Source organism: Biomphalaria glabrata, chromosome 4 (genome assembly GCF_947242115.1).
Source record: "Biomphalaria glabrata chromosome 4, xgBioGlab47.1, whole genome shotgun sequence".
NCBI classification, from domain to species: Eukaryota; Metazoa; Mollusca; class Gastropoda; family Planorbidae; genus Biomphalaria; species Biomphalaria glabrata.
The window spans coordinates 1,552,417-1,566,580 of NC_074714.1; the positions used below are offsets into that span (position 1 = coordinate 1,552,417).

Sequence of the window (14,164 nt, forward strand, 5' to 3'; positions counted from 1 at the left end):
CCCCTGACGTCTTGCAACAGGTTTGTACTAGGACGTAATAATCGTCATTTCGGTATGAACGTCCAAAAACAGTAAGAATTCTCTAGTATAAGAAGAATGATTACCTGGCGACCAAATCGTAAGCTGTCTGTGTGTCGTTGACGTCACTACCTGGCGACGTGGCATTCCTGAGTATTCTGTTGATAGAACTGACGCTCGGAATGGTGGTGTCGTCACAGATGCGCTGACTCAGAAGCTGGTCACGGATCTCCCAGGCAAAGATGGAGGGATTCTGTTGCTTTAGATCGAGGATTTTCTTCACCACCAGAGGAGTGGCTACTTGCTGCAATCGCAAAGGCAATCATTTAAACATTACGCCATTTATCTCAAAGGAATTCTAACGCAAAGCGTTTCTATTACAACTTTATTTATATTATATTAGTTGTGATTAATTATAATTTATTGCTGAATCAAAAAAAGAATAAAATCTATAAATTTACAATAAAAATAAGCATTCAAAACTTTTTAAAATTCTACATTTGCCCCCCCCCCCCCCCCAAAAAAAAAAATTAAAATAACATGCTCCCTTATATAGGTCGGGCTCAAACATAAAGGCTCTTCAGGCACGAGTGACTATCGGCTGATTGACTTACCCAGATTTTGAATACATCTCGGAAGAAAAAAGAAAAACAAATGTACCACATTTTTTGTTCTAGATGTTAAATCTGGATCTCTTGTGGTCCAGAAATGATTATCTTTATGACCACCACATTCTCATTGTAGAGAGGATTTTTATAACGATAGCCAACGAAATTTGCATTCATTTCACAGTTTTTCTTCCCCACTTGAGTTGACATTTTAAACCCGTCATCAGAAAGTTGAATTGTACTTAATAATCGAGCCTTATTAGCGAGGAAACAAAAAGTTGAGCGTGCATTTGCGTTTCCTTTTCTTGTAAGGAATTGCATTTCCATTTGCTCAGTGGCACAGCAGTTTGTACAGGTGTTATGTAACGCCGAGAAAGAAATGTTTTCAGGGTTGTATTAGAATCTTTTATAGGTTGTATTATTATTATAGCTTTTATATAGCGCTACTTTCATGCTTAGGCGTTATTTCGGCACGTTGCTTTTTTTAAAAATAAATTAAAAAAATGCTTAGAATAAATACACAATATCATTTTGTTTCATACTCCTCAGAACTAATAAAATGAAGATTGTTTTAATAATCAGCTGTTTGATAATATTGAGCTGTGCCTACACCATGGCACAGAATACAGGCTGCGTGTCTGGAGGAGTTACTTATCAGGTAATTACAGAAGAAAGTACATAAAGCCAAAACCTAATATTATTATAGCTTTTATATATACTTTCATGCTTCTAGCATGCTCAGAGCGCTTTGGTCCAATCTCATTTGTGGACCGGTTGGGGGGGGGGGTATGTAGGAGTTAGTTTTCCGTGCTGCCTTTAGGCGCTCAGTAAACACAACTCTGCCCGAGTCGGGTGTCGAACCTCGAGCTCCCTTCTAGGTAGCCAAGTTCAAGCGCTCTTGGCCTCTCGCTTCCCACCGTATGGCTCCCTAGTGATGAATTACTGTCTCCACCCCCCCTCTCTCTTGCACGTTTCCTCCCCATCCCCCAGCACATTCATTAAATTAACTCTATCTCTCCAACTTATTTTTCAGGATCCGACGGAATTATTCATTTGCTCATTTGTAGTCCACTTCCATGTTATGATTTAACTTCAATAGTTTTGTAATCAAAGAAAATATTTTATTTGGCTTAGAATTAATTGGAAATATATCCTCTTTTTATATAACACAAATCAATGTTTCTAAAAACAGAATATAATTTAATTGGTCAAATCAACGATGGTATCGTCATCTAGGAGAGAAAGAGTTAAAGCAACATGCATTTACCCTAACTTTAGGTTTTCCTCCACCAATAGATCCAGGTTTGATGGAGCCGGTCTCGTAGAATCGGGTCAGGATCTTGGAGACGCATCCATGGGACACCAGCAGCTGCCGAGAGATGTCACAGGGGCGTACACCCATCTGAGCCAGCTCGACAATCCGACGGCGTATATGCTCTGGGAGAGGTCGGCCATTGACAAACACGCCCCCAAGTTGATTGACGCCCGTCTGGCCTGTGATAAAGATAATTAATAGGACATACAATTAGAATAGAAGATTCGAGTACGTAGTAAAAAGTAAAGTTCCCCTTTCAGACCTTGCGATCTATGGGGCAGATGATGTAAAGGTCATCAGTTTCTGTGGGAAAATGTCTACGAGGGTGGCATATTATAAGGGAAATAACTCCATGTATACATCCACATCTCTAATTAAGTAGTATTTATTGCCCCTTTCGACACCAAACAAAGTAATTAATTACAAATAATTAATTAACTTATTGGTTAATTTTTTTTTTATTGATTTATATTTTGTTAGGTACAACAAATAATTGTGTAATGTTTCTACCCAATCCGAGAATGGGAAGTGGGAGAAATACAGTATTCAAAAACAGTACCAGACAGACAGACAGACAGACAGACAGAGTTGATATAAACTTTATGACAGCATACAAATCTATGCTGAATAGGAATTTCGGCATAATGTGTAGAAAAATTATCTTTTCTAAAAGAGAAGTGAGATTTTTTTTTATTATTATTAAAAATACGTTACCTAGAAACTAAAGAGATTATTTCAAAAGAGATGAAACTACAAGATCTAAACACTCCTAGAACATAAGAAACCAACCAAAGACTAAGTGGATTAGACATTAGGAGGAGGCTTAGAAGGGAGGGAGGGGGGGGACTTTTTCACATTTTCAGAATTGAACTAGTTTCGTGCACTGTGAAGTGCTGCGCTATCAGTAGAACCATTCATTTCGCTAACAAGCTAGACTGACTTCATTTTTCCGGACGGCTCCTTCCGATAGATCTATGGCCGTCTATTCGAACGCGTTCACGCTTATGTGGTCAGGCAGTTTCGCCTCGCGTCACATTAGACGTTTCTTTTTTTTTTTTTTCTTCTTCTTCTCATTTAATGTTCCGTCTTTTATTTTTCTTTCGGCAAGCGTGGCGAGTAGCAGCATTGAACGTTCTGTGTGTGTTCGCCTGTGTGTTGGTCTGTGTGTTCGCCTGTGTGTTGGTCTGTGTGTTGGTCTGTGGGAACTAATGTCTCAGGCTGGAGTCCAATGTTGTTGTTTTTTTCCTCTTAAAACAAGTGCATTATGTCGTAGTGTCTGCAGGTTCGCTTCAGAATAGTTTTCCTTCTGCTTTAAAAAGTCTTCTGGTGTATAAGGACCTCTTATAAGAGAGTATCGGCTTTGGGTAGATTCATGGGGAAATAATTCAGTAAATAAAAAAAAATAAAAAATTTAATTACTACAATGTTGCAAAATGTATCAAGGTTATTCTGACCCAGAGCCCACCTCTTTCTTTCTTCATTTCTTTTTTCTCTTTCTCTCACTTTCTCTCTCTCCACTCCTTTCTCTCAGTCTCTCCTTACTCTCTATTTCTTCCTATCTCGCTTTCTCCCTCCCTTTTCTGCCTGGTCGTGCGGTTTGCGCGCTGGACTGTCGTTCGGATTTATCGACGGTCGAGGGTTCAAACCCTACCCGCTCCCATTCCCCGTCGTCCTGCGGGAGGTTTGGACTAGGAAGTAAACTATCTTCAACTCTGAAGGAACATCTGAAACATGTAAAACATTTTACAAACAAACATTTCTCTATATCTACATCTCTCTCCTTTTTCTCTCTTTATCCTCTTCTCTGTTTCTCTCTTTTCCTCTCTCTCTCTCTCTCTCCCCCCTCCCAGAGATAAGTTTGTACGAAGTGAAGACGCTGGACAAGGATTTATTTCAGATGTATCAGAAACATGGCGATGCACTCAAGAAACCTAACCTTAGTGTGTTTGAACGACCTAACACAGCGCTTCTCAACCTTTTATGCTCGGCGACCCCTTTTTTACAATCCCCCACTCTGACGCCCCCCCCCCCCACACACACATACAGCAATAGAAGAGTAGACAATAACAATCCATATTTTCGATGGTCTTAGGTGACCCCTGGCAAATCGTCCATCGACCCCCAAGCGGGTCGCTATCCACAGGTTGAGAACCCCTGACCTAACACATTCTCTTGAACAATACCACACTACATCCATGTTGTGGACACATTCTCACGACGTTACACAAACATAAAAAAAAACAAACAGAATACAACATTTCATCACAGTTTGTTATTTATTTTTTAAAAAGCCGTATAATAACTATATATCTTAACATCAACTGACTTTTAACTGATGGATTTTATTACCTTAATCTAGGTAGATGTTTTGTACAAGGTACTCATCAAAAACATTTTAACTAATTGAATATAGTATACCGGAAGAAATGAAATAGAACAATAAACAAGGTTACAAAGACAGTTTGCGTGGAAACACAAACTCAAAATCGGCCCCCAAAGTGGTCCACCCAGGCATGTAACAAGGCAGGTTTCAATATTTTCAGAAAGAATGTCAGAATGAAACTCTATCAAAGGCAAATGACATAGAAAAATGGTGAAAGAAGGTTGACTGATCTTGTGTGGTGCCCCAGCGGTCCAGCAGACCAAGGGACGTGGCCTAACTGATTTCATATAATGATTGTCTTATTGATCTAATTGTTTTGTATAGGTTCAATCTCTTATTCAAAGCCTCATAAAAACATATTTCGTAAAAAAAAAATCCTTACTTAAGTGTCTTATAAATGTAGTACCGCCCTGCTGTTCACGCGATAATATGAAAAATTACTTATTAATTGTTGTTTTAAATAATGTTCAACTTATATGCATATTCAATAGATTTTTTTCTTTGAAAAAAATAGTAACCATTTGTTTGTAAATGACAGAACTTGCAAAATTTAGCAATACATTTGAAAAAAAAAAAAAACGTTTTAAAAATCTACAATCGTTTGCATAAATGTGTTAAAAATATGGTAGATGGTCATCTCCCTAGCTAAAAAGCCTTCTGTGTTTGTTACTATTAATAGTGAATAGTTATAAAAATGGTGTATTTTTTTGGGGAAAAAAACTGCTTGTATAGTTGATTTCAAAATTAAATTTTTCACTTTCAGAAAAGAAAAAAGTAGCCGTTGCATCTAAACTTTGAAAGGTCTAAAATATCATGATGTCAGATTTTCAATCTTTTCTAGTTTACGAGATCTAAACGGGACGGACGGACGGACAGACATTCCACACAAAACTAATAGCGTCTTTTCCCCTTTCGGGGGCCGCTAAAAATAAACAGCAAAAAACTAAAATTACGTAATTTATTAAAAACCTAGTGTACTTCAATAATAACAATAAAGAGAAGTTTCTCTATTTCTTCACTAAAAAATATTTGTTTAGAGTGCTGTACGAGGCTCCTACCAATCGGAGGCCCTGTCTAGTTTGCCTATGCCTAAGGCGGCCATGATATAGAGGCAGATCTACAACAACTAAGAGTTCGACAGTCCAGCGCGCAAACCGCACGACCAGGCAGACATCCAATAGGCTATGATAGTCATTTGTGTAGTTTAACACATTTAAAAAAAAAATCGATAGTAATTTTAACTTGACCTCTGACCCCCCCCCCCCACACACCCAAAGTAAACAGGCTGATTTTTACAATCTGATCAGATATACATACACTTGTAGCCAAGCCTAGTCTAGTATGTATTCAACACTTCTGACATCACAAAGTGGCTCGGTGGAAATCTTAACGTTTTGGATGCGGAGAAAAATTACGTCACAAACACATCAACGACCAAGTTATTATTCAAAATAAAATGCAAAGAATATTATATTTATTATCTGTAAATCAAAACGCATTTTATATACAAGATTACAAAGAGAGTTTGTGTTACACAAACTCAGAGGCGGCCCCCGTCGAAGTCGGATCCCTGTCGGATCTGCATTTTCGCAAATAATATTCAAGAGGTGATTTAATTTTGATGCAAAATGTTTTACACGTTTCGGATGTTCCTTCAGAGTTGAAGATAATTACTTCCTAGTCCAAACCTCCCGCAGGACGACGGGGGATGGGAGCGGGCAGGGTTTGAACCCTGGGCCATCCATAAATCTGAACGACAGTCCAGCGCGCAAACCGCACGACCAGGCAGCCATCCGATGGTCAAAAGTAATAATGTTTCAAAGATTCATTTGCCGTAAATTTAAATTTAAATTTAATAAAAAAATAGTAGATTAGTTTTAGTATATTAAAACATTACAATATTGATCAAAACGTTTGGAAATGAAAATCTACACTTTTTTTTTTACACTTTAAGTTTAGAAATTGAAATTCTACATCTTAATCTAGTCTATTTTAGCCTAAACTAGATCTAGAAATTCTAGATCTAGACTCTAAAATAATTTTAATTAGAATATAAATCCAGATCTAGATATACTGTAATAAAAATCTAGATCTAGTTTAAAAAATCTAGATTAGATCTAAATCAAGATATCATTCCTTTTTTAAACGCGAGTCACATAACGAGGCTTAATAAACATAACTATACCGAGTTCTTTTTTCATTTCATTTGAAGAATTAATTCCATATAACGTCAGAGGGAAAAAAAGCACTACGTCACACGGCCTAGCTAGACTAAAAATCGCCTTCATCTATAAGAGCCATTTATCGAGTGTTCATAGACTTTGGTGCACCGAGTGCGTTCTTTAAGCATTTCATTTAAAGAATTCATTCCATATGACGTCAAAGGAAAAAAAACACTACGTCACACGGCCTAGCTAGAATAAAAATCGCCTTCATCATTACGAGCCTTTTATCGAGTGTTCATAGTCATTGGTGCACCGAGTGCGTTCTTTTAGCATTTCATTTAAAGAATTCATTCCATATGACGTAAAAGGAAAAAAAAACACTACGTCACAAGGCCTAACTAGACTAAAAATCACCTTTATCAACACGAGCCATTTCTCGAGTGTTCATAGACATTGGTGCACCGAGTGCGTTCTTTTAGCATTTCATTTAAAGAATTCATTCCATGTGACGTCAAAGGAAAAAAAAACACTACGTCACACGGCTTAGTTAGACTAAAATATGTTTTCATTAATACAAGCAATTTTTTCGAGGGTTAATAGACATTGGTGCACCGAGTGCGTTCTTTTAACATTACATTTAAAGAGTCCATTCATATGACGTCAAAGAAAAAAAATTCCATTACCTCACAATAGGCTAGTACCGGTACCATAAAAAAAAAATGTCTTTATTTACACGAGATATTTAACGAGGGTTCATAGACATTGGTGCACCGAGTTCTAATAGATATTATTTAAAAAGGATCAAAGCCACATTGTTTTTGCGTTTTGTCTGTCAGTCGGTCTGTCCGTTATCTTGATATAAAAAAACAACTAAAAGTTATTAAAAATTGATTAACCTTTATTTTACGTTTCAAAACATCGCAATAATTTTTAGGTATGAACACAATTGAAAAGTTTATATAATAGATTGTTCCGGATGTTTGTATAAATAGTAAAAGAAAAAGAGAATTTCAGATAAATGTAATACCGTTAATTAAATTTTTTGGATGGTCTCGTATAAAAATTAGATGTACTACAGCCACGTGGAGAGATTTTCATACCTTACTTTGGTGTTTGGATTCTGTTTTCCTTAAAAATCGGAACATAATATTAACGATAATTAGATTTTTTAATGTTTTAGGTAGAAAGTTAAATGTACTGTAAGAGAGTAGTGAGTTAAAATATTTTTCATAAAAATCCGTAAAAACATTATTTCGTAAATGAGAAGATTATTTGTTTATTAATTAGAAGAGGGAGTTCAAACAATTATTTGGCGTTAGTAGATTTTTAAATAAATTCGGAAATTTCTGTCGACGATTTGTAAGAAACAAAATCCGGAACTTTCTTTATCGATTACAAAACTTCTATGTTATGTTTTACAAGAAAATTAAATGTCTAAAAAGTAATTTTCAGTAACCAATTCTAGTAAATTACTTTTTTTAAAAGCCTTATGCGATTTCAAACAATCATTAGGCATAATTCATGTTTTATAAAACAATATCCGGAACATTTTTACAATTAATGAAATATAAGTCAGTATAGAGATTATGATTTAGCATTAATATGCTATTTACATAAAAAACGGAACAATATATTATTGATAATGTGTTTTTGCAACGTTTAAGCATGGAAATTGAATGTAATATAAGTTAGAAGAGCAAACAAATATTTGTTGGCGTTGATTAGTTTTGCACAAAAAAATCCGGAACAATCAATTTTAGATACTTAAAACTATTGAGATGTTATGGGAGGAACATTAAAGGGTAAATCAGATTTTCAATAGCTTTTAGAGTTCTAGTTTTTTAAATCTAATCGTGACGGACAGACCGACCAACAGACAAAACGCACAAAAATAAGCTTCTTTTATTCGGATGGGGGCACTAAACAAAAAATAAATAAAATCTGATTTTTAAAAAAAGTTTAAGGAATTGGTTTAGCACCTGATCATGTTGCGACGTTACGCTACTGCACGAAAATCGCTGCATAAAAAGTCCATTTAAAAAAATGTGCGTGATATTTACATACAAAGTGCATTATTAGCCTTTATAAACAAACAGAAATGTTTTCTTTTTAATTTTAGCAGCTAGTTGACCAGAAAAAACGTCTTTAACTATTATTTGTATTTGTTGTAAACATTTCCTGTACATTTTAAAAATATATTTGACTTAGTGATACTGAAAATACACAAAAATTGTCCATCTTTGTTAGCATATTGTAACATTGCCTCCCTTACATTTACGTAATTGTTTTAGAATTGGTGTATTTTTATGAAAAAATCGCTTGCATAATTAATTTTATAAATTAAACGGTTTGCTTTTAGAAAACCAAAAGTAGCCGTTGCACCTAAACTTTTCAAGCCGGATTTAATGATGAAATAATATTTTTCATATCTCTTCTAGTTTTCGAGATCTGAGTGTGACAGACGGACAGACGGACAGACGGACAGACGGACAGACGGACAGACGGACAGACGGACAGACGGACATTTTGCACAAACCTAATAGCGGCTTTTTCCCCTTACGGGGGCCGCTAAAAATGTGTCAAAACCATCGGAGGTTCCTTTTAATGTATTCCATTAAAATCTCTAAACCAGAGTGGTCTTAGATTTGATGTGAAGATTTTATCTTATATAATACAGACGTCACTTCCAAAAAGAAGATGTTTACATCCTATGAGTCATGCATTTAGTCATGCATATTAACCAATGATCTAAATTCTGCCAAGTCACTGGTTTTCCTGGCTGGCTCAGGCAACCCATTCCATGCTCTAATAGCACTAGGGAAGAAGGAGCATTTGTACAAAGTTGTCCTAGCATATGGAACGAGGAATATGCCTTTATCTGTGTGTCTTTCTGAGTATTTTATTAGATTTTGTTTTTGTATTTGAAGATAATGCTTCAGTGTTTTACGTATAATTGCTACTTTACTTTTGAGTCTTCTCTCTTGAAGACTTTTTAAATTTAGTGATTTTACTAAAGGTGTTACTCTAGTCAAATGTGACTTCAATTGAATTCAATACTTTCCTTTAGAAATCAAGAATATTATCTCATCGTCCAAATTTATTGAATGACGATGTAAGATGGCAGTGAGTGGGTTTCTAGCTCGAGAGAATCGTAACGGCCGTCTTAAAGGGAAACTCCGATGGTTTTTTAAATTCAGCGTAAAATAGTTGTAATAGTAAACATTTTAACATTTTTTTATTTAAATGCTTAGAAACATTTATATTTAATAAATTAGACAGTACATTCTTGACATCTCCTTCAAAACGGAGTTCTTTGAGATTAAATTTTCATCTAAGCCTCTCCCTGTCCCAAGAAGTAAATAGATCGTGTGTCTGACTGATTCGAACAAACTGGTCAGTGTAAGGCTAGTCTAACGTGTAGTCGGTCATGACAAGACAATCAAGCGATAGTGTTTGTTGTGTGTTGTGTTGTGGTCAGGCGAGAAAATACATACTGCCGTGGTTAGTCAAGCATGTAAATCTACTTTCAACACGCATTTTTTTCTTTGCTTACATTTAACAGCGGTTCTCAACCTTTTAAGCTCGGCGACCCCTTTTTACTATCCCCCACTATGCCGCGACCCCCCCCCCCCCATAACATACACAGCAATAGAAGAATACACTAAATACAATCCATATTTTCGATGGTCTTAGGCGACCCCTGACAAATCGTCAATCGACCCCTCAAGGGGTCGCGACACACAGGTTGAGAACCCCTGGCTTACAAGATCTAAATCTAACTGCATAGGCGAATAGAAACTTTACCGAATGGTCTCCCGTTATACAATAAGTCAATAGATTTAATTAATAGGTTAGTGTGACGTCACATAGAAAGATGGTGAAAATCTGACCGTTTTGGATGCGCAGAAAAATTACGTCAGAAAAACATCAATTACTAAGTTATTATTGCAAATTAAAAAAAAAAGAACAATATATTCATTATCTGTAAATCCAAACACATATTATATAAAAAAAAAATTTGTCCAAACCATCGGAGTTTCCCTTTAAGTTCATCCCACGTGACCAAGCAGTCTTATTGTAGTCAAAGTAATTTATGTCTTTGATTCCTGCTACGAAATTGTAGATGACTAAAGCTGCGCTGTGTAGTATCTGGTTGTGTTTTGTTGTTCCTAATTGTGCGGTATATTGTCTGGTTGTCTGTGATATTGTCTGCCTGTGTGTTATATTGTCTGCCTGTGTGTTATATTGTCTGCTTGTGTGTTATATTGTCAGCTTGTGTGTTATATTGTCTGCTTGTGTGTTATATGGTCTGGTTGTTTGTTATTTTGTATGCTTGTGTGTTATATTGTCTGCTTGTGTGTTATATTGTCTGGTTGTTTGTTATTGTGTATGCTTGTGTGTTATATTGTCTGCTTGTGTGTTATATTGTCTGGTTGTTTGTTATATTGTCTGCTTGTGTGTTATATTGTCTGGTTGTCTGTTATATTGTCTGCTTGTGTGTTATATTGTCTTCACCTTCACCTATTCCTTAGTCTGTTGGGGGGTAACACAAGATTTGTCGACCGTCTTTCTCCATTTCTCTCTGTCTTTTCAATGGCAGGCCCGTCCATTCTTATATTTTGTCTTCTCGTCGATTTCTCTGTCTGCCTCTTCTTCTTTTTCCTAGCACTGTTCCCTGAAGGAAGGTCTTTGCAAGCCCCGAAGACCTTGTATTACCGCCCAGAAGTGTATTGAGCAAAATATGCGCCCGGGGCAAGAAACTTGGCGCCACCCACCCCTCATTTTCCATATTTCTATGAACATCACATAAAAATAAAAAGTATTTTATAAAATATAATAAAATAATCTTAGAATGTATTACCTAATAAAATATCTACCATATTTTTTTGGCGCCACTCGCAGCAGAGGGTGGCATCCGGGGCATCGTGCCCCCACTTGCCACCCCCCTCACTACGCCTCTGATATGGCCTTAGAGTTTTAGTTTGCATTTTTATTTTTACAAAAGTTAGCAGGTCATTGTGGGGTCCAATCGCCATAACCCTGTCTCTAATTTTTTTATTTGTGATGCGGTCTTCTATATATATTGTCTAGGTGTGCCTTATATGGCCTGGTTGGATGTTATATAGACCAGTAGTTTGCTATATTGCTTGGTTGTGTGTTTTACTGTCTGGTTGTGTGTCTTACTGTCTGGTTGTGTGTCTTACTGTCTGGTTGTGTGTCTTACTGTCTGGTTGTGTGTTATACTGCCCGGTTGTGTGTTGCGCTGTTTGGTGGTATTGTTTAGCTTGAAGTCTTGTTTCTGTCTTGGTCTAATTAATATCTCAAAGAAAGAAAAATACGAGACGAAGGAAAGAGTGAAGAAAAAATTACGAGATAGAGAGAAAGAAAGAGAAAGTAAGCTGCTAACGAAGCCGCGCGATTATAGCACAGATCATAAACAGACCTAAACGACAAAGCAGGTCTGAAAGAGAGAATTGTTGTTGAATTGATCTCGCCACTCGCTGGAACAGACGACAAGTGGCGCTAGCCTTTGATGCTCTCTGACCAGCCACTCGTCACGCTTGGTCTCATGTCGTCACAGGCGTTCGCTAAGTGCGACAAATTGGGAGCACACACACACACACACACACACAGGCTCACAAGCAGGCACACACACTTTGACACGCTGAGTGAGTCTCCATGGTTGAATGGTGTCGAGATGGGGGCTCTGAAAAGGGGGAAGGGGTGAGATAAAGAGTGTAGCCCATATTTACCATTGCAGAAATTCGTGGTGGTTAATGCCTTTTTTATTTTTTATTTTGCAGGGAATACACCTTAAGCATAACATAGTGAATACTCGCCCCTAAACTACTTCTTTCATAATTGAATACTCTCCCTTTGGCAATGTAATAATTTATTGACTACTTTCTACGATAGATAACCTTTTCATCCTTTCAAAAAAATGCGTGAACAATATGAATAAATAAATTTTAGCTACATTTAATTAGATTCTATATTAATGAAGTACACGACCTCGGTAATCACTTCTTCAAACAAGAGCAGATTGTTTGTTCAATTGTGTCTAGAAGGTCTTCTTATAAGCATTAGGCGTTACACCAGAAATAAGATTAATACATCCCAGTTCAGCCCTCCCACAATGTGGACGCGGATGTGGGCGTTATTGAATATGAAACTATGACCTACGACGGCAGTTCAAAGTGCGTACCACTTGGCCAGATCTATAGTTGAAAGGTTACCTGAAGATATTAATGAAATATTCATTTAATACTTCCAAGAAGCCTAACTGTCAAAGTATCACGTGATATCTGAATCGTGTAGGAAGGAGTGAAATGTGGGGGGGGGGGGGGGGAATATTTTGTTGTATACTAGAGCTGCCTTCATTTCATACAAAAATGAATAATTTAAAACAAAAGCAAAATGTTTTTTTTTTCTCTAGCTTATCTTATAAACTCCAGACGGTTTTCTAGCTTATCTTATAAACTCCAGACGTTTTTCTAGCTTATCTTATAAACTCCAGACGTTTTCGAGCTTATCCTATAAACTCCAGGCGTTTGTCTAAGCTTATCTTATAAACTCCAGACGTTTTTCTAAGCTTATCTTATAAATTCCAGACGCTCCTTAAGAAAGGAATCGGCCAGAAAAACCAACGACTTAGCAGAGTTTGAGTCATTGCTTAACGTAGGCCTATAGGGCTAGATTGACACATGAAATGCGTAGGGCGTGATTATCTTCAGTTTTTTGAAGTAGCATCTGAATATATATGATAAAGAAAAATAATATAAACTATTATATGGCGTCAATGTTTAACCGACATGTCAAACATTTAGAAAGGATCTATATTATAATAAAGTGGTTCTCAAACTTTGTTGACCCGAGGACACATTTATATAGTCAAAACTTGCCCACGGACCGCTAAGTGAAAAAGCTACATAAATGTATATAAGTTAAAAAATGTTAAGAAAAAAAAGACATCTTGTTAAGGATTATCTGATGAGTTTTGGATCTAAGTTTGTCCACACGCAAAAGGGTTCAATCCAGTCGGGAATGTCCACGTGAAGGATGATTGGATAAACTGCCTTTTAGCGAAGAACGTATTTTAATTTTATTCAATTGTGACCTTTCTGCGGACCCCCTACTGGTCGTCTCGAGGACCACTCGGAGTCCACGTACCACAACTTAAGAACCACTGAAAATTCATGCATACCCAACATAGATTTAAAAGATTTAACATAAAACAATATGTGCAGAGGTCTTGCTGCTTGATAAAGTCATTATAGAAATCAATACCATACATTGAGATAGAAGCAAGGTAAATATGTTATTATATATTGGAATTATGTAGAGTTCCTCCCCCTGGATTGATAGGCCTCTAATATATCAATACTCTTATTGCGTTTCATCCTATTCACATTCAGTAAAGCAGAACTGGGAAAATCTCTAACTGAAACTAGATCAAACAGCTTTCCTCCCGCCATATCAAGCAGTAGATCTACCATACACACAGTTTTTGATCGCCTGTTTTAGAGATTTCTTTTATCGTCTGCTATGGAGTTATCCGCCCATTTCGTTTTCCATTTTCGTTCTGCACTATGCAGGAATAGTCGAGGTATGAGAATCAACTGAAATTCGTTTGAGAATTCTTTAATGATGTGATTTTTTAAGCCCAATAAATCTA

The 14,164-nt window shown here is 36.6% G+C and overlaps 1 protein-coding gene across 1 annotated transcript in view; it reads right to left on the reverse strand.

Annotated features, from left to right (window-relative positions):
• LOC106078746 (uncharacterized) overlaps window positions 1-14,164 on the reverse strand; it is a 55,825-nt gene that overhangs the window by 7,655 nt on the left and 34,006 nt on the right. Inside the window, exons 3-4 of the mRNA XM_056027757.1 lie at window positions 1,894-2,120; window positions 105-322 (exon numbers count right to left, since the gene is read on the reverse strand). Coding sequence (XP_055883732.1) covers window positions 105-322; window positions 1,894-2,120 — 445 coding nt within the window. The remainder of the gene's footprint in view (window positions 1-104; window positions 323-1,893; window positions 2,121-14,164) is intronic.